Source organism: Ochotona princeps, chromosome 11 (assembly GCF_030435755.1).
Source record: "Ochotona princeps isolate mOchPri1 chromosome 11, mOchPri1.hap1, whole genome shotgun sequence".
NCBI lineage: Eukaryota > Metazoa > Chordata > Mammalia > Lagomorpha > Ochotonidae > Ochotona > Ochotona princeps.
Genome location: NC_080842.1, coordinates 35,489,967 through 35,515,063, shown reverse-complemented (window position 1 = coordinate 35,515,063; position 25,097 = coordinate 35,489,967). Strand labels below are relative to the sequence as shown.

The 25,097-nt window shown below is 40.7% G+C and overlaps 1 protein-coding gene and 1 pseudogene across 2 annotated transcripts in view; both read right to left on the bottom strand.

Annotated features, from left to right (window-relative positions):
* Window positions 1–25,097, bottom strand: part of SH3RF1 (SH3 domain containing ring finger 1) — a 170,433-nt gene that overhangs the window by 42,699 nt on the left and 102,637 nt on the right. For both annotated transcript variants that reach the window (XM_058670011.1, XM_058670010.1), the window contains exons 3-4: window positions 16,295–16,570; window positions 15,350–15,445 (exon numbers count right to left, since the gene is read on the bottom strand). In XM_058670011.1, coding sequence (XP_058525994.1) covers window positions 15,350–15,445; window positions 16,295–16,570 — 372 coding nt within the window. The remainder of the gene's footprint in view (window positions 1–15,349; window positions 15,446–16,294; window positions 16,571–25,097) is intronic.
* On the bottom strand, window positions 9,587–9,678 carry LOC118760060 (U6 spliceosomal RNA; annotated as a pseudogene).

Here is a 25,097-nt window from a genome sequence, read left to right as displayed (position 1 = left end):
GGGTTCAGCCTGGTCTGCCAGTGGGATAACTTTCATAGCCTGTTCTGGGTTGTTTCCTAGCATGCTTCTTGTGCTAACCTGCAGGGACCGTGTCCTGCCAGAGGAGTTGCCCAGGCTCCTCCATCAGAACCTTTCCTATGCCAGATTTTGCTCATACCAGTGGGTCCATGAGCCAGCCCTACTCATTTCACCCCATATCCTGTTTTAGGATGCACTTGTGGGTGCTGCTGCCTTGACCTGCCCAGACTGTTGTCGGTTCCTTTGCCCATATGTGATGGCAGGTGCCATGGTCACATCTAGCTCAGCCCATCACCACCTCAATTCATGAGCTAACCAGCAGGACTTGTATTTCCACAGGGTTGGGCCCACACTTCCCCCCCAGAGTCTACCCCCAGACCAAGTTCTCTTGCGTGCTGGTTACTGTCTTGACCCTTCCAAATGTGACCACTCCACTATTCCACCACCCAGTCAGGTAATGGGACCTCGCCCTGTCAAACAGGCCCCCATCCATAGTTTGGTGTGGACTGGTGTGTGGCCATCAGTGATGCTCTATGCTAACAGCCCATCTCAGGATTCCTAATTGGGCTGGTGAATCAGTCTGACCAAAATTATCTTATGGATACTTCCCTCCAAACCATCAGGTCTCAGTCCCCACTCATTCCTGAAAGTTTCATGACCCTATCACTGGGAATCACCCAGAATTAATCTCTTACCTACACTAAAACTGGCCTTATTCATGAGTGTCTCCAGGCAGTAACTACATATCTCAAAAACCCCAGAGTTCACTGCTGGGCGGCCAGCAGGCAAAGTCTCGCACCACTTGGTGCACTGGCTGCCCAAAGCCAAGGACTTGCTCACTGCCTTCCAGCAGTGGCTTGGGCTCGAGTCCCCAGCATTGGGTCCAGCCCAGCAGGGGCACCCCCCACAGCCGCCACACTGTAGGGAGCTGCAGTTGCCCCTAACCCCAAGGCCTGAACCCCTCCCAAACTCGCCCTGCTGCAAGATCTTCTATTTTATTTGTATTCTATATTTCTATTTCATTTTTATTCCTATTCTAAAAAGCCTAGTGTATCTTTCCTGCAGGTGGCTTACAGATGGAAAATAACATTTGTTAGAAAGATGTTGTCATAATTCAGAATTATCTTGGATTCCTTCTAAAGCAGAAGTGAGTATTAAAAATACTGCTGTTTTGCTGTTTTCTTTTCTCTAAATATTCCTGAGAAAAATCAGAAAGACTATTTTGCAGAGGCATTAAATAAATCAAACAGAAAGTTACTGAGGCTTTTGTTGAAGGGTAACTTAACCTTTGGTGACAACAGGAAAGCAAAGAGCTGACAGCTTTTAATGGAATTTTGATAAAATTCATTTATAAATGTTTGTTTGAGATCAGTGATGTGGGCTTTCAGTGACATTTATCTAACCATGACTTTTCAAGTTAGGGGTACATTCATCACCTGCAAAATAAATTTGTATCCTAAAAATACCTTTTTCCAAGCATTTGGTAAGGAACTCTGGTAAGACTTAGATTGGATACAAGGTAAAATACAGCATATTGGAGCCAAAGCATGGACTAAGTCTTATGACCTTCTCAAAGGGAAAGTCTAAAATTAGAAAGCATTTGCTTTAAATATAAATCTAGTTCAGTCTTCATTCATAATATATACTACCTACAGAAGAGCAATAGTTCGAGACTGAAGGGACTACTCAAGAGTTCTTGCAGATTGGTAATGAAAGTCTCTCTGAGGTAGCAGCTCCATTTAGGTCTCTGTAAATGCCTACTGAATGAATAAAAATGTTTGTCTCAGAACTGTCAAAGGAAGTACAGTATAGTACAGATGCTGCAGCACTGTGCAGCTGAAGTAAATAATCTGAGTTACAAGTGTAATACTTGATTTTCTAATAGCTGCATTCAAAAAGATGAAAGCAAACAGTAAAATTGATTTTTAAGACCATGTTTTTCTTTAGTTCAATAGACCCCAAATGTAATCAATTAGTATTGAAGATTATTAGAGACCTGGTGCAATAGCCTAGTGTCTAAATCCTCACCTTTCATGAGCCAGGATCCCATAAGGGCACCACTTCGCATCCCAGCTGCTCCACTTCCCATCCAGCTCCCTGCTTGTAGCCTGGGACAGTAATAGAGGATGACCCAAAGCTTTGGGACCCTGCACCCGCGTGGGAGACCCAGAAGAAGCTCCTGGCTGATGGCTTCAGATCAGCTCAGCTCCTGCCACTGTAGCCACTGGGGAAAAGAACCAACGGATGGAAGATTTTTCTGTCTCTCCTTCTCTCTGTAAATCTGCCTTTCCAATAAGAACTTTTTAAAAAACATTATTAGGATGTCCCACACTTGAGTTTCTGAAATGCAGCGTGTGTGGTGAACTTCCACCACCACTTAGTTGCAACTCGCTATGTTTCAAGCTGCTCAGGAGCAGTGAGCCTATTTGAGCAGCTTCTGGCCACTGCACATGGCTCGTGTGGGGGAAGAAGCTGCACCACAAGGTGGCTGTTCTCCTGAGGCTCATTAAGCCCAAAGAATTCGCTGAGCTGAGCAAAGAGTGAAACTATTCCCCTGACCTCTGCAGCCCTGAAGTGTTTCACTAGTGACCGCTGGACAAGTGTCCGTCACTGAAGTGGCAGCACAGCAAGTAGCAGCATACCTCCTCACACAAACCTCGCCGCAGGCTGCCAAGGGTAAAGTGCTTCTGGTACGTCCCTGCCGCACCTGGCCAAGGACAGCTTTCAAATGTCTATTATTTAAACTCTTGGATTATTTTCATTCTCTTCACCTATGATGATGCCCCTAACTGGTGAAATAATAAATAAATATACTAGAATTTTCTTCCATCTGTTTTCTGAATTTGAAAAGTAAGGTAAAAAGGAAAATGTACATGTCTTTGAAAGTCTAAAAAAAAGATTTTTAGCTTTGATAGCTGAACAAGGCATGATTAGGGGTAAGTGGAACATACTGAAATTGAAGTCAAAAGATTCCAGTTGGGAGTCAAATCTTGCCAGTTGAATCACTTGAATCACCTACATTCTATGAACCTTGCATCTTGGTGAAACATTTCAGTTCATGGCTTCATTGTCCTTGGCTTTATAAAATGGGGACGATAGTATCAATTCTGTATACAGGTTAAAGTGTTTAGTCACCTGTAAAGTGAATATGAGTTTTTAGTGATCAGAGAAATCCCAGCTCACCACTAATTTGCTTGGCTGCCACTGTATATTTTTGTTGTTGTTGGTTTTTTAAAGATTTTATTTATTTATTTTCACTGGAAAGTCAGATACACAGAGAGGAGGAGAGACAGAGAGGAAGATCTTCCATCCGCTGATTCACTCCCCAAGCAACCGCAATAGCCGGATCTGAACCAATCTGAAGCTAGGAGCCCGGAGACTCTTCCTTGTTTCCCACGTGGGTGCAGGGTCCCAAGGCTTTGGGCTATCCTCGACTGCTGTCCTAGGCCACAAGCAGGGAGCTGGATGGGAAGTGGGGCCACCAGGATTAGAATCAGTGCCCATATGGGATCCCAGCACGTACAGGTGAGGACTTTAGCTGCTAGGCTACTGTACCAGGCCCAAGTCACTGTATCTTTTGTGTCCCAATTTCTTACTTGTACCGTGATTAATTTTATGATTTGTACAGTATTATACCTAGATGCATAAATGCCTTTTAAAAACCCCAAACAAAAATATTTTATTCAAAATACCCACAAGGAAAAGACTCCAGTGTGAGGCATAGGGCCCCTAGCTCCTGACCCACCAGAATCAACCCAATGGAGTCTTTGCCTCAGTGAAGTGTTTTGTTTTGAGTGATACTATCGGCCATACACAGAACTGGATGGCAGAAAGAAAGAAACAGAAACACACCTCTCTGACTCATGAGAATCTAGAAAATAGCATGACTAATTGCTGACAGGAAGGGTAGGAGGTGCAGAGAGGAGGTGCAGAGTCACAGGTCTGCTGAGTGTGGGCAGGAGAGAACGATAAAAGAAGAAGGCCTGACAAAGACCAACACTGAATGATGGGAGACTATAGTGAACCGGGAGTTTCTCCCAAGGGGCAACTCTTGGCAGCATCAATTATTTTTTTCATTTTTATTTATTTGAGAGACAGAGAGAGGAGACAGAGTGGGCTCTTAGCCACTCATTAATACTCCAAATGCTTATACACAGCTGAGGCCAAAGCCAGGAGGTGGGAACCCAAGTCAGGTTTCTTGTCTCAGTGGCAGGAGCTCAACTACTAGAGCCCGGGCATTCCAGAAGGAATGTACCCTCAACTGGGATCATAATGAGCCAAACCACTCCAAATCTCAGGAATAAAAGTCATTTGGAGTCATATTAGTTGGTGGTTCCTGATTTGGGAAGTGCAAAAATGAAAGTAGGGTTAAGAGAAAAATCAAAAGGCACTAAGTATCTCAGACTGTGAGAAGACTTCCCAAAGTTCCATAGGTCATTCATATCACCAATACCCCAGAAGCAAAAAAGGCAAAGGTTTTCGGGGATTTTGAATAGTGGTAGGTGTTATTGTGGAGTTTTTAAAAGGCAGAGTGGTAATCAGGGAGGTAGGAAAATCCATCGTTATGGCTAACAAATTTAAAGATTTGTATTTTAAGGTCTTTTTTCTCAAGATATGAAGAAAACTTTGACATGCACAAACATGAAGTCTAATAAATATTGACACTTCACTGTGTTATTTTTAAAAAGCAATGTTGGCATGTGCACTTGGCCAATCAGCTAAGACGCCTGTATCCTCTAACTCTGAGGGTTCAATAACCAGCTGTGGTTCCTGCTAACATGCAACCTAGAAGGCAGCAGTGGCAGGTCAAGTGTTTGAGTTCCTCACTGCATCGGAGTCCTAAATTGCAATCCTGGCTCCAGGTTTTGATCTTGGCCAAACCTTGGCTATGCAGGTATTTGGGAAGTAAATCAGCAAATCTGAATGTTCTTCCTCTCTCTCAAAATATAAAACTAATGTTGTTCTATAACAACAACATTCATGAAAGACTTCCCCAAACATATTGTATTTCATTACAGAACAGCCTTTCCTCCACTGTTCTCTTAATCAAGTTGCTTGCATTCAAGTTATTTATATGCCACACATGTGCAGTTTTATTCATGTGATACAAACCATGACTTAATACTTGGTCAGTTAAAACCAATCTACTCTGCTTAGTAAAGCCTTAGTTACTTTCAAAAATTAGGATCTATGTGGTGATATAATAAAGTAGAACAATAATAAAATGGAAGACACTAACACATGGCTTTAATCAGTGACATTTTACTTTAAAAAAACAATCTAGACATTTGAAATTGTTGAGTAATAAATTACTTCTGAAAATGAACATTTTGCATGTTAGGACTTCAAGTTTTCATAATGTTTTAATGAAAAACCAAGAATTCTTGTAAACTTTTTAAACAAAGCTACATGGTAACAGTGATACTATAACTAGTGGGAATACCAATTTTTGCATGTGTTCTAAGGCTAACTGCAGGGAGAAAAATCTAGAGCTGAAATGGACTGACATAGAGACTGGGGCTCACTTCTGAAACATGGCCTCCCTGTGTTCCCCTAAAGAAGACACCTTTGTAAAAAGAGAGGGAGTGGCAGAAGTTAGCTATGTTTTGGTCTAGCCACTAGAGTGTCTATTATATCACCATAAAAAAGTGATGATTAATAGTACTACAAGTAGGTGGCGAAAGAATTATCTGTACATCAGTAATTCATAAGGAGAAAGACCAGAAGAAAACTTTCTACAAATATAGGGAAGAGATTTAGTATTCTTTAACTTCTTTCCACATCTTATAGACTACTACTCTACTCAAGAAATAAAATCATTAAAAATATTTTGTGTTAAGATGTGGCTCTCAAGGAACATAAGAAAATGATAAATCTTTCCTATATGTATCTACACTTTTCACACGGGCCAAGTCTATAAGAATGACACAAACTGAATATTGCTAAGAATCAAAGCAAGGACAGGGTTCAAAGCAAGCACAGGGTTGGCTGTTACTACTTCTTTGGCTTGGTTACATTTGTTTTGTTGCATAGGAGCATCAGAGAAAGGCTTCAGAAGAAATACACTCATTTGAAATTTTTTTCTGATAGATTTGTTTGAAATGCTGAGCTGCATACATACAGATAGAGAGAGAGAAAGAGAAAGGGACGGCATAAAGAGATGAGAGAGAGAGAGAGAGAAAGTCTTTTACCCACTGGTTCACTCCCCAAGTGGTTGCAATGGCCAGGGCTGGGCCAAGCCAAAGCCATGAGCCAGCTTTCCCACATGGGGGTCAGGGGCTCAGGCACTTGGACCATGTTCTGCTGCTTTTTTCTAGGCACGTTAGTAGGGAGCAGGATTAAAAGCAGGGCAGCCAGGACATGAACCAGAGCCCGTAAGAGATGCTAGCAAGGAAAGTGGCAGTTGTACCCACTATGCTACAACACCAGTCCCTATACGGATGGATTTTTACAGATAAATGTGTATCTGAGGCAGCAATTCCAAGGTAATGTTTTCCAGGAATGATCAGTAAACGTAGCTGGGGTGTTGGATATGTGGAGAATATGGCAGGCTAATGTGTTTGGGAATTCTTTGGGACTCACTGAGGATATTAGATACCATCTGATCATTATTCTAGGATTCTAACTAAAGTGGTGCAGGAGCTCTGCATTTTTATGTTCCATGAAACAATCCAGGATACCTGGAAACTGTCCATTCATGCAGTGAGAACTCAACAAACATTAACTGAATCTCAGCTCCTTAAACACTTTCCAAATGGAAAACAAAAAGAGACTCTCAAATTAGACTGCTGAGAAATCAGTGGAGTATAAACTGTCTTAAATCAAGTTCCTTCCCTAATCTAAAGGATTCTTTTCTAGAATGAATCTCCGGCTTTCTGTGTGAGCCAGCTGACCTGGAGCACAAAGCCTACCTTAGCGTTCAGACCTTCTATCGTGGGAAGGAAGGAAAAACAATGATTATCTGAGTTGAGTTGACAGCACTCATTAGACATGAAAACCCACACTCTAGTGCTAAAGAAAATATGCTATTCAAAACAGATCCAATATACACAGTCAGAATTAATGATGAAAGTATGGTGCTAAGCAACTAATTCTCTCTGACTTCTCTGTAATCTCTTTACATTTCATTTATAAAAATTTACTTCAAAAGTGAAGGAGAAATTTGGATGCCAGGCAATATTGCAATTCTCTTTCCAACTTCAAATTCCCACCCCCCTTTTTTGTTACAAACATTGACTTCACTTTTTATTTTAAGATGTATTTATTTGTATTTGGAAGGCAAGCTTTAGACTAAAGAGAGAGCAGGAAAGAAAGTCTTCCATCTGCTAGTTCACTCCACAAATGCTCACAGCAGCTGGAGCTAAGTTGATCTGAAGGTGGGGTCAGGAGCTTCTTCTGGATCTCCCAAGTGGGTACAGGGTCTCAATGCTTTGAGCCATCCTTCACTGCTTTCCCTGGTCATAAACTGAGAGCTGGATCAGAAGTAGGACTTGAACTGATACCCATATGGCATGCAAATTCAAGGCAGAGGATTAGCCTCCTGTGCTACTGTGTGCAGCCCCTCTTTGTCATTTTAAAGAAAAGCAATTCACCCCAAAATATAAGTAACAGAGCACTCCCACCTAATCCAATCAATTTTACGATTGGATCAGGTGCCACTATTTTGCCTTTCTGCTGTTGTCATCTTCTTGAGAAAAGGCTTTCAGTTAAAAAAAAATCATGTTAATATTGCTACTCTAAGCTCCTCCAAGGTCACCTTGTCAACTTCAAACTATGTATACCTTACTACACCTCCACTTCTGATTTTACAGAACAAACATGATGATGGTTCACAATTCCCTTTAGCCCATTAAGAAAGCTAGCTTTCTCACCCCGAATGCCACCTGTGCTCTGTGAGTCCTGTACTTTATTTTCCACTGTTATGGCTGATAACACCAGCAGAAAGTATTCCTCCTAGCCAGCTAAATTTCAAAAAATGACTTATTTATAATTATGCAAAAAGTGTGTATGTGTATGTGTGTTTGGAGAGAGAGAAAGACAGAGAATCTTCTATCTGCTAGCTGATCCCTCAAATGCCCAAAACTGCTGGAACTGGAGCTGGGCTAGAATGGAGCTGTTGGACAGGAACTTCCTCCAGGTCTCCCATATAGTAGAAGGGACTTAAGGCATCACTTGCTGGCTCAGGGTAACCATTATAGGAATGTGAATTGGAAGCAAAGGCAGGGCTCAATCCCATGTCTTGTTTTTATTTATTTATTTGAAAGTCAGTTACAGAGAGGAAAAAAAGAGAGGAAGAGACAGATAAAGATTGTGATCTTTCATCGGCTTATTCACTCCCCACATGGCTGCAATGTCAAGGCTGAGCCCGGCCAAAGCCAGGAGCTTCATCTGGGTATCCCATGTGCGTGGCAGGGGCCCAAGCACTTGAGTCATCTTCCTCTGCTTTCCTAGGCTATTAACAGGGAGGTGGATGACAAATGGAGCAGCTGGGACATGAGCATACACTTACACGGGATGTCAGTATTGCAAGTGGCAGCTTAATCTATGGCACTGCCACACTGGCTCCAATCCTGAGTCTTAAGCAACTGCTTAACCCACTATACCACAACACCAACCCTAAGTCTGTATCCTTTGATCAACATTTTTTAACTCTCTCCTAGAGTCTTCTTTAGATAAGAAACAAGCAATTTCTCTAGGTTATAGGATCTATCCACATATGTAGCTACCAATATTTTGGTCTGAGAAAAATTTAAATAGAAATGATAAAAAAGAGAAAAAAAGGGAGGCAATCTACAGGGAAAGAAAACAAAGAAGGAAACTAATGTAACACTGAGATAAAACAATGATAAACACATGACTAGGTAGGGAATGATGAGAATACATGTATTACCAAAAAAAAAAAAAAGCAAAAGTTGGAAAAATCTACAATTTAGTTGGGTTTTTGGTTCAACTTACAGAAGTTCTTAGGGAACTCATTCATTCCGTGAACTAACATTTAATGAGATTCACCTAGGGGCAGGCTTTGTGAGAGGGCTCTGGGCACAGAAGTATGCCAAAAAAGAGCTGGTCCTTAGGCGTTCACATTTCTGTTAGGGAAGGGAAGGTGAGATAGAACTGGTAACTGAATCAACAAATGCTTTCAGAGCTACAGACAGAAAAAAAAAACGCTATAGGGACAAGCATGTGACACAACAGTTAAGGCACTGTTTAGGATATCCACATCTCATGTTGGAGTGCCTGGTTTAAGTCCTAGCTTCTCCTCTCCTGCTCCAGCTGAGGCTGGGAGGCAAATGACGGCTCAAGAACTTGGATCCCTGTCACCCATACAGGAAACACGGATGAAGCTCCTGGTTCCTGTCTTCAGCCTGGCCCAACTTTGCGGGGCATCTGAGGAGTGATCCAGTAGATAGAAGATCTCCCTCTGTCTTGAAAATAAGTTTTTCTCTCTCCCCCCAAAAAAAGTGTTATGAAGGAATGATAACAGCCATAACAACAGTCTACAGTTCCATAGTCCACTCCAGCTGATAAATACTGTGGTGAAGAATCACTGGGATTAATCCATCCTAGGAAGAAGCTTTAGTATTTTATCCATGTGCAGGAGCCATGCCAATCCTCTCTGCATCATTTTAATTTTAGTATATGTGTTCTCAAAGTGAACACAGAGGCTCAATTATTTTAAAAGTGAAGTGACCAGGCCTGAAGTCATTCATAAATACTGATACATTCAAGACTTGAATCCAGGCCATCTGCTTCCAAAATGCAAATTTTATCTCACTATCAGGCCCCTTTGTGTTTGGAGGTAGAACCAAGAAAAGAGGAGGGATTGCATTAGGTTGGGTATCAGGATGAAGTCTATTGGAAAAAGTGACATCCAAGAAAATGAGTAATGCAGCCCCTCTTTTTAGCTTTAGCTAGAGAAAGAACAGTTGTCTATTAAGCCTCTCTTCCACCACAGACAGTCTTCACATGTGGATGTTCATCTTAATATTATCTTTTTTGTTGTTGAAAAACCTAAATAAGTCATACTTAAGACACATGACTAAGAATCCAAATAAAATGGAAAATTGGCAAAAATATATAAGCCTACAATACACAATAATTGAAAAACATTAAAATTTCCCTACTTAGCACTCAATTCATTCAAGCTTTTTCCTTGCTAAGAATCATGTCATCTTTGTCCAAATGACTGCAAGTCAGTGTTAAATTAATGTGGTTGTTAAAGTCTTCCATTCTATTTTGTAGAAAATTAGTATTTTTGGACAAAGAATCAAGGCTACTACTTTTTCTTTTTTTTCTTTTTTCTTTTTCTTTTTCTCTTTCTCTCTTTCTCTCTCTCTCTCTTTCTCTTTCTCTTTTTCTTTTTCTCTTTCTTTTCTTTTCTTTAAATGCCATTCAGTCCTTGACAAATATATCCTTCTATGCAGATTCTGGCATGATGTCTTCCAGCATTCAAGGCATGGGGGGTTACTATTGTCTAGCAGGATAAGCTGCTGACATTCCAGACCTGAATTCTGATTTGCATCCTGGTTGCTTACTTTTTGATCCAGCTCCCTGCTAACGCAGCTAGGAAGTGAGCAGGGCATGGCACAATAGTGTGTGTCCCTGTCACCCATGTGGGAAAGCAGTATGCCATTCCTGGATCTTGGGATCAACCCAGCCTAGACTTGGCTTTCATGGCCACTTGATGAGTAAACCAGTGGACAGAAGATCTCTTTGCTGTTCTGCTTTTCAAAATAAGTAAATAAACCTAAAACACAAAAGAATCCCCAAAGAGTGGGGGGATATGTATTATAGCACGGGGAGTGAAGCTACCACGAGTTACACCATCATCTGGTACCATCCCATCCCATACTGGAGTGTCTGGGGATGAACCCAGCCTCTAATTCAGCTCCAACTCTGATGAGTTGTCTGGGAAACACCAGGTAATGGTTCAAGAACTTGAGTTCCTGTCACCCACATGGGACATTCAGACAGAATTCTAGGCACTTGGTTTTAGCCTGGCCCACTCCAGCTACTGTATGCATTTGGGGAGTAAAACAGCACATAAAAGATCTCTCTGTCTGTCTTTCTCTGACCCAAATTTCTCTGCCTTTCAAATAAAATAAAAAGTAATAAAATTAAATTAAATGTACAAGTTTCCTGTGTTTCTTCAAGAAACTTATGTCTCATCTCAGATTACCTTCCACTTTGTTCTGGCCAACCAAGAACCTATCTAATGAGAAGAAAATCCATGACCTTGATGAGAGAAGGATCTGCCGGGAGAGTCTCAACAGGGCAAAAGTAAGTTCAAAGCAAGAGAATCCTTATCTTAAGAACTAAATGAAGACTCCAAGGGAAACAATTCCAGACTATGTATAGATCTATTCTTTTCCTTTCTGATTCCTGCAAACCAGGTACTTTTTCGTTACTTAATCTTCAAGAATTTTTTGTTTTATTATTTTAAAACTCAAATTATTGGTGGGGCTGGTGCTGTTGCACAGTAGCCTAAGCTTCTGCTAATGATATTTATATCCTATATGGGTGCCAGTTTGTTCCCGTTTTCTACTTCTATATACAGAGAGGAGAGACAAAGATTTTCCATCTGTTGGTTCACTCCCCAAGTGGCCACAACAGCTGGAGCTTAGCCGACCTGAAGCCAGGAGCCAGGAGCTTCTTCTTGGTCTTGCATGGGTGCAGGATCCCAAGGCTTTGGGGTCATCCTCTACTGCCTTCCTAGGCCACAAGCAGGGAGCTGGATGTGAAGTGGAGCAGCTGGGATTAGAACCAGTGCCCATATGGGATCTCAGTGCATGCAAAGCGAGGACCTTAGCCAATAGACTACTGTGCCAGGACCCTGTTTTTCCACTTGAAACTCAGTTCTTTGTCAGTGTGCCTGAGAAAGTGGTATAGGATGGCCCAAATACTTGGAGACCTGCACACACATCTGGAGACACAGATAAATCCCAGGCACTTGGCTTCAGGCTGGCCCAGCTGTAGCCATGGCAGCTTTGGAGAATGAACCAGTAGAGAGAAGATCCTCCTCTCCTCTCTATAAATCTACCTGTCAAATAAATAAATCGTTTTCTAAAAAAGTATTTTTAAAAACTTTTCATATTGGTTTTTTGGGGTGTAAAAGGGAAGATCTTCAGTTTACTGGTTTGCTCTCCAAATACCTACTCATTGCTAGGACTAGGCCAGGATAAAACCAGAGCCAGGAACTCCATCCTGGTTTTCATGTGGGTGGTAGGGACCTAAGACTAAGGTCATTATCCACTACCTTCCCAGGTACATTATCAGGAAACTGACTGGAAGCGCAGAATAGCCAATATTCAAACCAGCACCTTTTAGGGGGATGCATGTGGCTTAATGTACTATGCCACAAGGCCTTGCCTCTTGGTTTTACTTCAACAAGTGAGTTTTTTACTTCAACAAGACAGTAGTTTATAAATCACTCTGCCACAGCCACTATTCATCTGCTGCTTCTAACGCGGCTGGAGTTCATGATCTGTGGTTGTAGAATGAGCAGAGAGAAAGGATCACTGTGGACAGCGAAGGAGGGCATGTTACACAGCAGCATCGCATACCCTCTACCCAGTCTTCTCTTGGCCCACCTTCAATAATGCTCAGCTCCTTTAGGCTTCCCTCATGCTCCTAATTCCACAGCTCCACATTTGAACACTGAAGCTACCATCTTATCCCCAGGCCCATCCTGTTTAGATTCTGTCACAAACAAGTTCCTTGCATATTCATATTACCCAAGCCAAAAAGCAGAGGTTGGGCAGATGGGGGGAAAAGGGAGAAGGGATGGTAATTTCAGCTTTTGTCACTCTGGAAAAGCCCCACGTCTTGATTTCTGCAGTTTGCTTTATTACATGGGAGACATCCCCGTAAGACTAAGACTACACCACTGAAGTAGTTGGGATTTTGGTAGACTGCAGTTGACATTTGCCCCACTTTATGTCTCTGGGAGCTAAATCAGGGGTCTCTAATTCCTAGATGTTCTGCCCCTGTCCCAGGACTTCAATCGAACGCCTTGACATCCAAGGCACGTTCACAGGCTCCTGGTGATGGATGAGTTGTTTACCTCCTCCCAACTGACAACATTCTAAGTACAAATGAGGGAAACACTTGAAAGAAAGAAGACAAGAGAATGAAAATACTGCTAGTGGGGCATAAATTTATCTTTCCAATTTAAGACAGTAAAATCATCTGAATGACTCTAAGAGACTCTGGACTTACTGTGGGCAGATCTTTTTACGCCCATCTGTTCAATTCTACACCTGCAGGATAACAACAATAAAACAATCCCTTTTCATGCACTACAAACCAAGTGTCAGCATGTAATACTGACAATTCCTAACAAGCAAGGACAAGCTTTCATTACTAATCTCGTGCTTACTCATGCTCTTCAGGGTAACCATCCAAACACTCTGAAACGCTCATAGTTTTCCATGACCCATAGTTAGAATACATCAATGAGGTACAGGAAGGACTGTCGGAGAATGAAGGAGTTTTTCTCTGTTTACTTTCAAAAGCAGAAAAACTATTTCAATAAACAAGAACATCTGAAGGGTTAGGATAAAATTCAAGACTTTTACATGGTTTGAATTACTTCCCCATGAATACACAGTAGTCAAATTGATTTTTTTTTTTTAAATGAAAATGTTGGCAGTCTCTCCGTCTATGGAGGAAATTGAATGCTGGCTACAATGACACAATTTGTCATTTTAGTTTTCAGAATTATGCCAAAACAAACGCCTCAGATAAAAAGATGGCAAAATAATTCATGCTTGCTTTTCTTTCTACATGCTGAAGATCTATGTTTTGATATTTTAAACAACACAATTATTTTCAATTCCCCAAACAATGTGTGTTCCCTCTTACTTTTTTGGCTTTTGGTCTTCCTGTCTGGATATTGTTCCTTTGACAAAATGCACTTTTTCTTCTCTAGTTTTGCCCCTATTGACACATTGCACAGATATCTACAAAGATCTTATGTCTTCCCACAAGTCTCTGTGATCTTAGTTAACCTTATATGTTTGTGTTTCACTCTTTTGAAAATGCCTTTAATTTTATTTTCAGCAAGAAATTATTTAAAATATTTATTTAACTTGAAAGAGTTAGGGAAAGGAAAAAAGGGAGAGATAGATCTTCCATCTGCTGGTTTGTTCCCCAAATGGTTGCAATGGCCACAGCTGGCCCAAACTGAAGCTGGCAGCCAGGAGTTTCTTCTGGGTCTCCCATGTGAGTGCAGAAGCCCAAGGCCTTGAGCTATCTTCCATTGCTTTCCCAGGCCATTAGCAGGCAGCTGGATTGGAAGTGGAGCAGCTGGCACCCATATGGGATGCTCGCACAACAGGCAGAGGATTAACTTGTAATGCCATGATGTTGGCCTCAAGAAATTCTCATTACTAAAGAATATTTAGTTTATATGACATGATAAGGATCTACTATCAAATGGAAGTCCTTAGTTTGTTTTAAATTTACATTACTCATTAAAATAATGTTACTATATTGCATTGTATATACTGATTTCACTGGGTCAGCCTTGGCTATAAGCTTTCTGAATAAAGATAATTAGGGACTGCTGTTATGGTGTACTAGGCTAAGCTACCATCTGCAATGATAGTGTCCCATTTGGGTGTCCGTTTAAGTTCTGGTTACTCTACTTTCAATCCAGCTTCCTGCTAGTGTCCTGGGAAAACAGCAGAGGATGATCCAAGTGACTGGGCCACTGTATGAGGTTGATCAGAGACCTGGAAGAAGATCCTGGACCTTGGCTCCAGGCCAGCCCATATCCAGACATTTGGGGTGTGAACCAGCAGGTGAAAGAGCTCTCTCTCTCTCTCTCTTTCTCTGTTTCTCCCTTCTTCCCTCTATTTCTTTCAAATAAATGCTTTTTGTTTAAGGTAGTTAAAGGGGAAGGCTAACTAGCTGCTGGGATAGGATGCAAGGAGACTCATTAATTTATTTGGTAAGGAGCTTTGTTTAAGGCCTCTTGTACAAATCACTATGGTAGCTCTGTTAATCTAGCAGATAACAAAAGAAACTAGCAACCAAATAAAGACATTCATCTCCCACCTTTGGTGCTTTATGAACTAATCCCGAAATATAGCAACACCTGGAAATAGCATAGGTGACTGACATTAAGTACACAGTAACAATGAACAAAATACAGTAATGCTTTCAGCAGGCAACAATGACTCCCAGAAATTTCAGTCTGCAGTCACTGTGGAACATGATGGAAGAATTCTCCCTAATCCTCCCAGTGCTCCGGCAGAGGGCATTCTCCAGGCTTTGTGTTGTGGAGACTCATTAACACTCAAGTTGCACAATTAAGATTTTAACTTACCTCAACATACGAAATTGGAAATATCCCTATTTTGTCAGCCAGCATTCCCTCAGCCCAGTTTTCATCGACTCTGCGGATCACAGTCAGAACATCATCCTGCAGAAACCACAAGTCGTTAGTCTACCTGATCTCATTAAGCTGACGATTTAATTTCCCTTTGCAACAAAGGAGCCCGATGTTATGAGAGCACGAGTCAAAGAAGCTGTAATCTAGCGCTAGCACATGAATTCAATATTCTCATAAACTAAAGGGCCATTAGTGATCACCCTGATGTCCTTTCAGAGTTGAACAGCTCCAAACTCCTTCAAAGGAGTTTGCCTTTCTCTATGACAATACCATATTCTGATTAAGACTCTAAATCATTTTATCAATTCAGTAGATACATTCCTATGTTCCTAACATACACATATCACAGGGATATTTACATATAAAGTGAAGAAGCAAAAATGTTGTGTTTTGTTTTGCAAAAGGCAGTGTTCCCATCTACCAGTTCAACGGGCTAGGGCTGTCTGGGGCCAAAGCAGGGAGCTGGAAACTCTTAAGCAAGAAGCTGGAGGAGCCAGAAGTCCAGAGGGAACCAAAATAAAGTACTCAGGTACCTGACGTGGGACACAGGCATTTTTAACCACGAGGTTAAATGAGTCCCTAATGTTTTGCTATTCATAATCCAGTACTTAAAAAATCCCTGGGTGGCATATGTGCACTTTAAAGTGACTTAGAAATAAATCTGGGCTCGGAAATAAAAACACGGAGTATCAACCAAAATTGTCTTTCACACAAAACATGTATGCACAAAATTACTTTTAACATGAAGACTGGTTCCAGGCATTTTTAGCAGCACAGTGAGATGGATAGCTTACACTCAACCATGCAGCCTTATGCCTTCAATGCAGGTGAAGAGAGGGGAAAAGTAATAAGACAAAAACAAATGCATTCTAACTTTACCTTTGCAAATGGAAGGCAATCTTTGTCTGCTTCCTTGTCTTTCACTTCAAAGTCATAAAGTGCTTTGCACTGAGGTGGGGGCTGAGGTAATGGTTTAATAATCTGCACAAAGTTGGTAGGGAAAAAACCATGGATCCCATTGACTTCACCATGGTACCAATTTTCATCCACTTGTCTTCGCAAAATGATGATGTCTCCTTTGTTGAATTTAAGGTCTCCAGGTTCTTTTCCTTCGTAGTTGTATAACGCTTTGGCACATGGTAACTGAGGTATTCCCTTAAAAGAAAGAAATGAATTTTAATGAAAGGATGTTTGGAAAAAAATTTTTTTAATATAACTAGACTATCATTGATTTAGGTCAAATTTAAATCCCCACTTGCCCTTTGAAGAAAATCTTACATTAAAAAAACTATATATGTATTCTATTAAAATGGCAAACAGATAACAAATGTCCACAATGAGACAGAGTAGGATATCCCTGAGTCAGGCACAGTTTAGCCTCCTATGCCTTAATTTAATTTTGGAGGAATTTTGCTTTATTTATTTATAGCTATTAGAATATGAAAATTAGACTGTTAAATCTGGCTTTCTGCTATGAAATCCAAAAACTAACAAAAAACAAATATCTTGTATTAACTACTTCAATTTATCAGGACAAATAAGCATTATAAGGAATAATCTAAACAGAATAATAATTCGTTAGTTTATCAATTGCTCTTAGGCTTAACTGATAGACAGACATAAGAGTGTTGCTGTTGGGCAAATCTTATATTGATGTCATATAAGATGTCACTGAAAGTCATCTACTGTGTCAGAGTCCAGGATACAACAGCTAGTGAGGTGGTTATAGGCCCTGCCCTCTTTGTAAAGAATAATCTGTTTATAATCAGTAAATGTACAGATATTTGGTCATTTATAATCTAAGACCAGCTTCGCTTTCGTGGTTGGAGAAGCATTGCCAGGGTGATAAGCTGAAAGGTGAGGTTTTAAATATGATTGTTTCATAATTTTAAATGACAAGTTTAAAATTATGTGCACCCCAACGCAATTTCATCACCACATGAATTAAATATGATATTTCCAGTGGCACCAGAGGTGTCCACTGTTGAGAATTAGTTGTCACTTTCAGATCCCATGGAATCAGGAAAAACAATAGTTAAACATGTCTAGAATAATTTGCTGGATGAGCTTAAAGGGTCCTGCCTTTTGTGTCCTCAGTCATTCACCCAGAAAACATTTATACAACTTCTGTCTTTTGTTAGAGAATGTGCTGATGCTGAGGATTTATTTTCTGTTGAAGGACAGCCCCCCCAAAAGAGCCAGACCACCAAATGTTCAAGGATCCTGAATCTCAAACGTTCTCGGCAGACTGAGAATTTGCAGGAAGCAAAATCCTATTGTGGCCTCAATGTATCTGAGTACAGACAAAGCTCTGTTAGATTCCTTTTCTAGTTAGATCTGTTTGTTTACCTGTACTGGTTCCTGTAACTGATGTTTACTTATTCTGTTGCCTGAGACCTGGTGATCGTTTTCAAAATCCCTTGTGATCTATCATTGGAGTAGCTTGTATACTATTGCTGAGCTAACTAGTAACTTTTAACTACCTGCAAAAAATTGGTATAAGCTGCCCCAGAAAAATTCAATAAAGTGTATTGGTTCATCTCGCCTTTGCATCCTGTGTCCCAAATTTCTTCTCAATGCGGACATCACACTTCGAGCCCCAGTCCCCACTAGAGGGACCCCAGAGAATCTTCCTTAATGCATCAGTCACTAGAATAATCATGATATAGTACAGTAAATGCAATGATAGAGATATGCACACTGATGAGGTCTCCAGGGTTTGGCAGGTGAGAAAATAAAACACTTTCCCAAGTCTTAAAGAATACACAGGAATTAACCAGGCAAATTTGGAGTGGAGGAATATGAAAAGAGGAGAGAGGGGAACACATTCCAGGTATAAGGGCTCTGACAGTCAAAACTGGAGGAGGTGAGAAGTAGCAGGTTGAAGACACAGGCCTGTGAAGAATGCAGTGTCCCTGGAGAGGGATTTTGGAACATTAAGTATTGGAGAGGAAGGAAGAAGCCAGTTTATGGAGTGTACTGAGTGACATTTGAAGAGCATACATAACTATATTCTTCAGGCAATGATTAAGTCACCTTCATGTCTGAAGCACTAATGGACATGGTTAAACCATGTGCCAGACAGATTAGGCTGGCAATAGTACGGAAAATGGACAGCAAGTGGGAAGCCAAGCAGTCACACAGAAAGCACAATGAAGTAGACCAGTGGTAACATTACTCACATCATTGCTTCTTCGTCCCCTTACAAAAATGGATAAAAGTTCTATATAACCTTAATGGCAACAGAACTTCATAATACAGTTTTCAACAATTAGTTTGGTTTCTACTCACAGATTTATAATCTGGCCTACCCCTAAGTCAAACCTTTTTTGTTATATATTTTTGTTTGGCTTAACAGAACAGCACTTTTTGCAGTCAAAAGACTATTGGCAATCATCTTTTCATGGCTTGGTCCATGGGATGCTGTGATTGGTTCATTAAAGCTGCCTGAGAAGCCAATTATCCCTGGGTAGAGAGCAACAAAGCCTCCCAGTACTGACACCTTCACACCCTTTAAGATCCAGTTTTTAATAGTATGAGTCCTCTCATTCACCACTGACTTAGTCTTGTACACAATTCTGTTGTCCTTAACGTTCCCCAGAAAGGAAATGTTCACCAGGAAATCTGGTCCTTTGTAATCCTGTGAACTTAACGCCATGTAACATACAACTTCCAAGAAGTAAGAAATGTTTGCCTGCCTTTTTTAAATGCCTCACTAGATTCTCAATTATATAGTTCTCAAAGTCTGGTTATCACAGCTTCATAAAATTTCCCACGACAGCTTTGAGAAATAATAGTGAACAAAGACAGCAAAAAATACTACCACTGAGGGGAGGGAAAGAGAAAGGAAGAGCTGACAAGTACATTACTAAACTAACTCCTGGAATGTAACCAATTGAGATTAGGATGGGGCAATTTTTAGAGAGCAGGGTGGCAGCACAGACTCCAGGCTGAAACTGCTGGTGCTTGAATCCCAACTCAGCCACTTACTGGTTACATGATCTGGACCACTAAACTCTGTTGTTTCCAATTCTTCATGAGTTGTGAGGATTTAGTAAATCCTGTATATCAGTTACCTCCAATAGCCCAGGAGGCGTACATGGGTGAACTATCACCCAGTAAGAAAAGCCCATTTATGAGTAACATGGGACACTTGACAATGTATTTGTGTCCATGTAGCTGCATGTGTTTCTTTTCGGATGCATTCACACAGCAATTGCATTCTTAATATATAGTCACCATATAACTATGCAAAGAATGTTTCTCCTAGAAAGTATTCGGGATTTCAAAATGTGCATTTCTGAAGCACATATTTGTTTTATGAGCAGAATCCATTTATCTTCTGGCTGAACAGAAGAAATTACAAATTCGCTGACATGCACCGTTTAATAGGGGATGGCATTTTAGATGTGGCTGTAGTTCATCTTGACAGGGCTAATGTAAGGCATTGGAAGCCTGCATGAATGAATTAAAAATCCTATTACAAACTGGGTGACAAATAACTCTATTCACCATTATGGTCTGTTCTCCCAATTTTCCCCCACCTCAATTAGCTCTGTTTGGCCCACTCTGTCCAAACCCATGTAAGTCAAAGGTATGCACCAAGATACAGATTTAGCATGCTTAAAAACCATTCTGAATGGCTCCTTGAAGGAATTTGCAAAATTCCGAACCACTATGGTATGGTTCTTTTGTGATATACTGCTGGAGTAATAGAGGAACTAAAGGTACTGCCTCTTCTTTTTCTTTTTAAGATTTATTTGAAAGGCAGAAACAGAATGAGAAAGAGGAAGGGGGGAAGGGAAGGAGATGGGAGAGGAAGAAATGTTCCATTTTCTGGTTTACTCCTTAAATGGACCTAATATCAAGATTTGGATCAGAACAAAGCTAGGAGCCAGGAATTCTACTCTGGAAGAGGCACTTAGGCCATTGTCTGCTGTTTTCCTGAGCACATCGGCAAGAAGCTGGATCAGAAGGGGCATAGCTGGGATTCAAACCAGTGCTGTGTTACAGGATGTTGGCCTGAAAAGTGAATGCTTAACTTGCTGTACCTCAACGCGGTCCCAGGAATTCATTTCTTTACAAATCACTTCCATATATCAATGGTCAAAGACTTAATAAATTTTGAAAACTTTTAGAAGATTTAATTATTTTATTTTCAAAGTCAGAATTTTTTTTTAACAGAGAGAGAGACAGAGAACGTGTGTCTGGTTCATTCTCCAAACGGTTGTCATGTCTAGAGCTGATCTAATCAGAAGTTGGGAGCCATGAGCTTGTTCCTGGGTTCCCACATGGGTGCAGAGGACAAAAGGCTTGGGTCATCCTTCATTGCCTTCCCAGGCCATAATCAGAGAGCTGGATTAGAAATGGAGTACCTGGGACACAAACAGGGGTCCATAAGGGATGCTGGTGCTTATAGGGAAAGGATTAACTTCCTGTGTCACTGCACTGGCCCCAGACTTAATAACTTTCATACAAAGCAAATATAGTAATTGCTTCTAAATCATCAGGTATTCTTATTAGAGCAAGTAATAAGAAGAAAACTTACTATAATAAATGCATATAATAATCAGAACACATTATAATTAGCCTGGGGTTGTAACCAAAAATTCATTCACTCACATGGGCTTGCTAAATCTTCACTGCTAAGGTTATTTTAATGATCAATAACCACAGAGAAAGAAACACTAAGCTTATGGCAATCTAACCCATAAGCAGACATTTGTACATCTGGCTGTTTTTCTATGGTGTTCTTTTTCAATTAAATTCTAAGAAGTTTAAAAGCCAGTTTGTGTCAATTTTCTCAACAATTTCCCACATTAAACAAAACAAATTCTACTGATTTCAAATCAAGCGAGGTTCTACGGTCTTTAAAAGAACCATTCCCACACAGACTGCAGATGACTAAGGATAAACTTGGAAGGGCAATAAAAGAACGTATTTTCCTTTTGCAACATCTGAAGGATAAAGTCAAAACAATTGGTTCGATGGCCTGAGACGACTCTGGCGGGCAAAATATGTTCAGAGCACTCAGAGGCACTGCCTCCTCATTCATCTGTCCAGAAAGGTTGGGGAGTCATGTCATCACCCAGGCCCTCTGCCCTCTGTGCCTTCCGCAGGCTTTCTGAACTGCTGCCTTTCTTCTACCTCCTCTCATAGGGCCCAGGGCCCAGAGGAGCTTGCATTTCACTTCAGCTTGCATATCACTTGGCTACACATGAAAGGGAGGCTTAGAGAAGAGAAAGCCAGGGAGAAACGGACTCGGCAGCTAACCTTAGGCTTGTGGCTGTCACTCAGGCTGCCAGCCTCATCAGAAATCTTGGCAATTTAGACAGGCCAAGTATTGTAACAATTCTGTATCTAAAACACATTTCAATAATCAGTGAGTTGCTCTGCTCCCTTTGAAAAACTATATATAGCAGTGGACCAACATTTCAAATAATTTTTGTCTCTAAATTATAGATACAGTTTGCCTTAAAAGACATTAAAAATCTCATGCAATCTGAGCACAAATATTTTTTATTATATGTTCATAGTTGCATTTCTGAGCCATCAAGCATATTCCAATATATCTGGCATAATGTTACTTGACAATCTAGCTGCAATTCTAACAGGTAAATAAAACACTCGCTGCCAATTTATTTTATAGGCCCTAAATGCCAATGCTCAGATATACATGCAAGACAGCCTCTCTAAATTCAAATTCCTTCAAGCAGTTCTTACTGCTCCATAAAGCAAGGAAGATTCAATGACCTACTAAAACGAACATCTAAGAGATACTTGTGTAGTAGGAACAGATATAAAATGTGTATAACTTATTTAGTTTTATATAAATTGGTACAAACCCTGACTAATTCCAACTTGACTCTGAAAACTTCCTACAAAGAACTGAGACATGCAGAAATTATAATAACACAAAGTACCACGCATGGAATAACAAGTAACAAATGGACTGAAGAAAGACTGTTTTAACAAGTCCTTTGTGTAAGAATAGATGTTGACTTTTCCTTACAAAGCAAAATATCTATCAAGTAATAACAATATTTCATGAAACTGCCAATGCATTAATAGTTAATAATTCTTAAATATTACAAGATGTGGAGATGAGGCAGTTGCTGAAATATGATTTCAGCATCACTTAAAATGTTTCAACTTCAATGTGTCAAATATCCAAGACAATAAGTTGTTTTTCCAAAGCAATATCCGAAAGGACTGAGAATCTCATATTCTTACCACAGATTGTCTTTTATTTGTTCTTCTTTGACTTTCACTTGTAGAGACCACAGTACTGAGTAATTTTTATCTGATAATCTTTTGTTTTCTTTTTAGCTTCCAATGCTCACCCATGCCAAATTTGTCATGTCTACTCACACTAACTTTAATCAAATTGAGTAGCACGTTGCAGACAGCAGTTCCAAACAGAAACTAAGAGAAAACATCCCCACGCCCTTTTACTTCTTTTTTGACATTCTTCTAGTGTCCTTTTTCTTGAACAGTTTCTTCAGTTTTCACCTGGAGAAGACTCTATTCAGTTAGCCTCTCTCCTCTACTCCACACCTGGTTCCACCACCACTTACACTGTGAACGGACCAATGTCAGATAGCTGCTTCCTGAGAGGCACAGCACACGCAGCTCTGCAGAGCACACTCCATGCCCAGAAACCTGGCGGCCAGTCAGGACTTGGTTTGCTCTTCTTTCTGTCCTCACCAACTCCTGCAAACCAATTCATTAGCCCTCACACAGAGGCTACCCCAACTCTCACACAGCAATCAGCCAATTCAGAGAGAGAGGACTCAGGCTTGCTACCTGCATAGTACTGATGGTTTAGGGAAGGAGAAGGAGCAAGGGGATGCCAGGTTGAAAGGGAAGATAAAGTGGTAACTTTCTTAATCATTACCTTGGGCTAAACTTTCACCACTACTTAACAATTTACATAACAAAGTCAGTTGAGTTCAAAAGAATACTTTCAAAATTCCACAGAGAAAATGAAGAGCATGTGTCCCAAATCTCAAAATGAAAAGATGATATTTGGCTCTTTGCTACAGGATTTTACAGGAAATGCAGCACACAACAAATCAAAACAAATCTTGTAGTGGGGTAGATCATGTCTTACCACCCTGACTTCCACTTCCTACTCTTCCAGTCATGCCAGGGGGATGCCCTGCAGCAGTTTCAAAAACAGCACTGAAGTAGACAAAGAGCATATCTAGAAAACACCATTACTTAGGGACAGAAGAGGAAAAAAAAAAACTTAGGAACTAGAGGTTTAGGAAGAGAACTAACAAAGTACAACCACATTAGCAAGAGTACTGAAAAAAAGTACCAAAAAAAAAGGACTGAAACATGGTGTTGTTCATACTGCTTACAGCTTATAACCTGGAAATGGTTCCCAATTATGTTTTAAATCAAATTAATGTTCTAAAGCATCAATGTTATGGCCTTCCCTTTGGACTGATGGTTCCACCTCATATTTTCTACCCCTCAGTAAGCACACCGTGTGCAGCCATTACCTCTAACCTCAAATAAATCATGCCTTCTCCACCAACATTCACGAAGAACAGCTCAACCCTCATCACCTCCCTAGCTGAAGACTCCCTACCAGGTATCTAGGTATGTTCACACATTTGCAATTAATAACTATGTGGAATTTCCCTCAGTTGCATTTTTATGTCTGATCAGAGGACTGCTTCTGCTACTTGGGAGCTGGTATAAGTAAGGTAAGGATCAAAGAGAGAATGAGTGAATTAGACAGAGACAGAAAGGAGAGAGAGAAAAAGAGATAGGAGAGGGAGAGAGAGACAAACAGACAGACAGACAGGCTTTCCATCCACTGGGTCACTCACCAGAAAGTTCCAACTGCCAACCTTGGTCTGGGCCAAAGCCAGGAACCTGGAATGCTAGTCAAGTGTTGCATCTGGGTGACAGGGCCCCATGTATTTGGGCCATCATCTGCTGCTTTCCTCGAGCACATTAGTAAAGAGTTGATTCAGAAGTGGTGCAGTCGGGACTCCAATCTACTATTTAACCTAGTAGTAATAGCAGTGTTTGTTGTTGATGAGGTTTCCATGATGTGAATATACATGCACATTGTTTCTTACACAGATGGTATGAACTCCAGGGCCTATATTAGAAACAGTGGGCTCTTACAAGGCCTTCTGAACTACACTGCAGGGCATCTTGTGAATATGTATGTAAATATACGCAGGACAATACACACAATTGTGTGCACACATTCACAGACCCACAACTTTTGCCTCAGACCTAAGAGTTTCTGCATACATTTTTGTGGACATTACTCTGATAGGATGAGTCTGGACTGCGAGTCCAAAAGATGCAACTATACAAGTTTTGATTATTTTTCATAGTACATGCACCTCTGGGTACTCCCTCATCAATGGCTGACTGCTACTCTATCCTTCTGAAACTGTCCTCACTGCCTCCCACATACACTGTATGGGGTGATCACTCAATTCTGAGACATAGGAAAAGGAGGGATACTGAAGGAGGAGTTTTCAGGGAAACCTGGGCAAGAACTACTAACTCCCATCCACCCCAGTGTGCTCTGGACATGTAACTAAAATCACATACACTGAAAAAGAGAAGGAGTGTTTTCACTGAGCAAGCTGTTGGCATTTGAAAAATGTGAAACGAATTACGCAACTAACCACAGCAAACAAATATT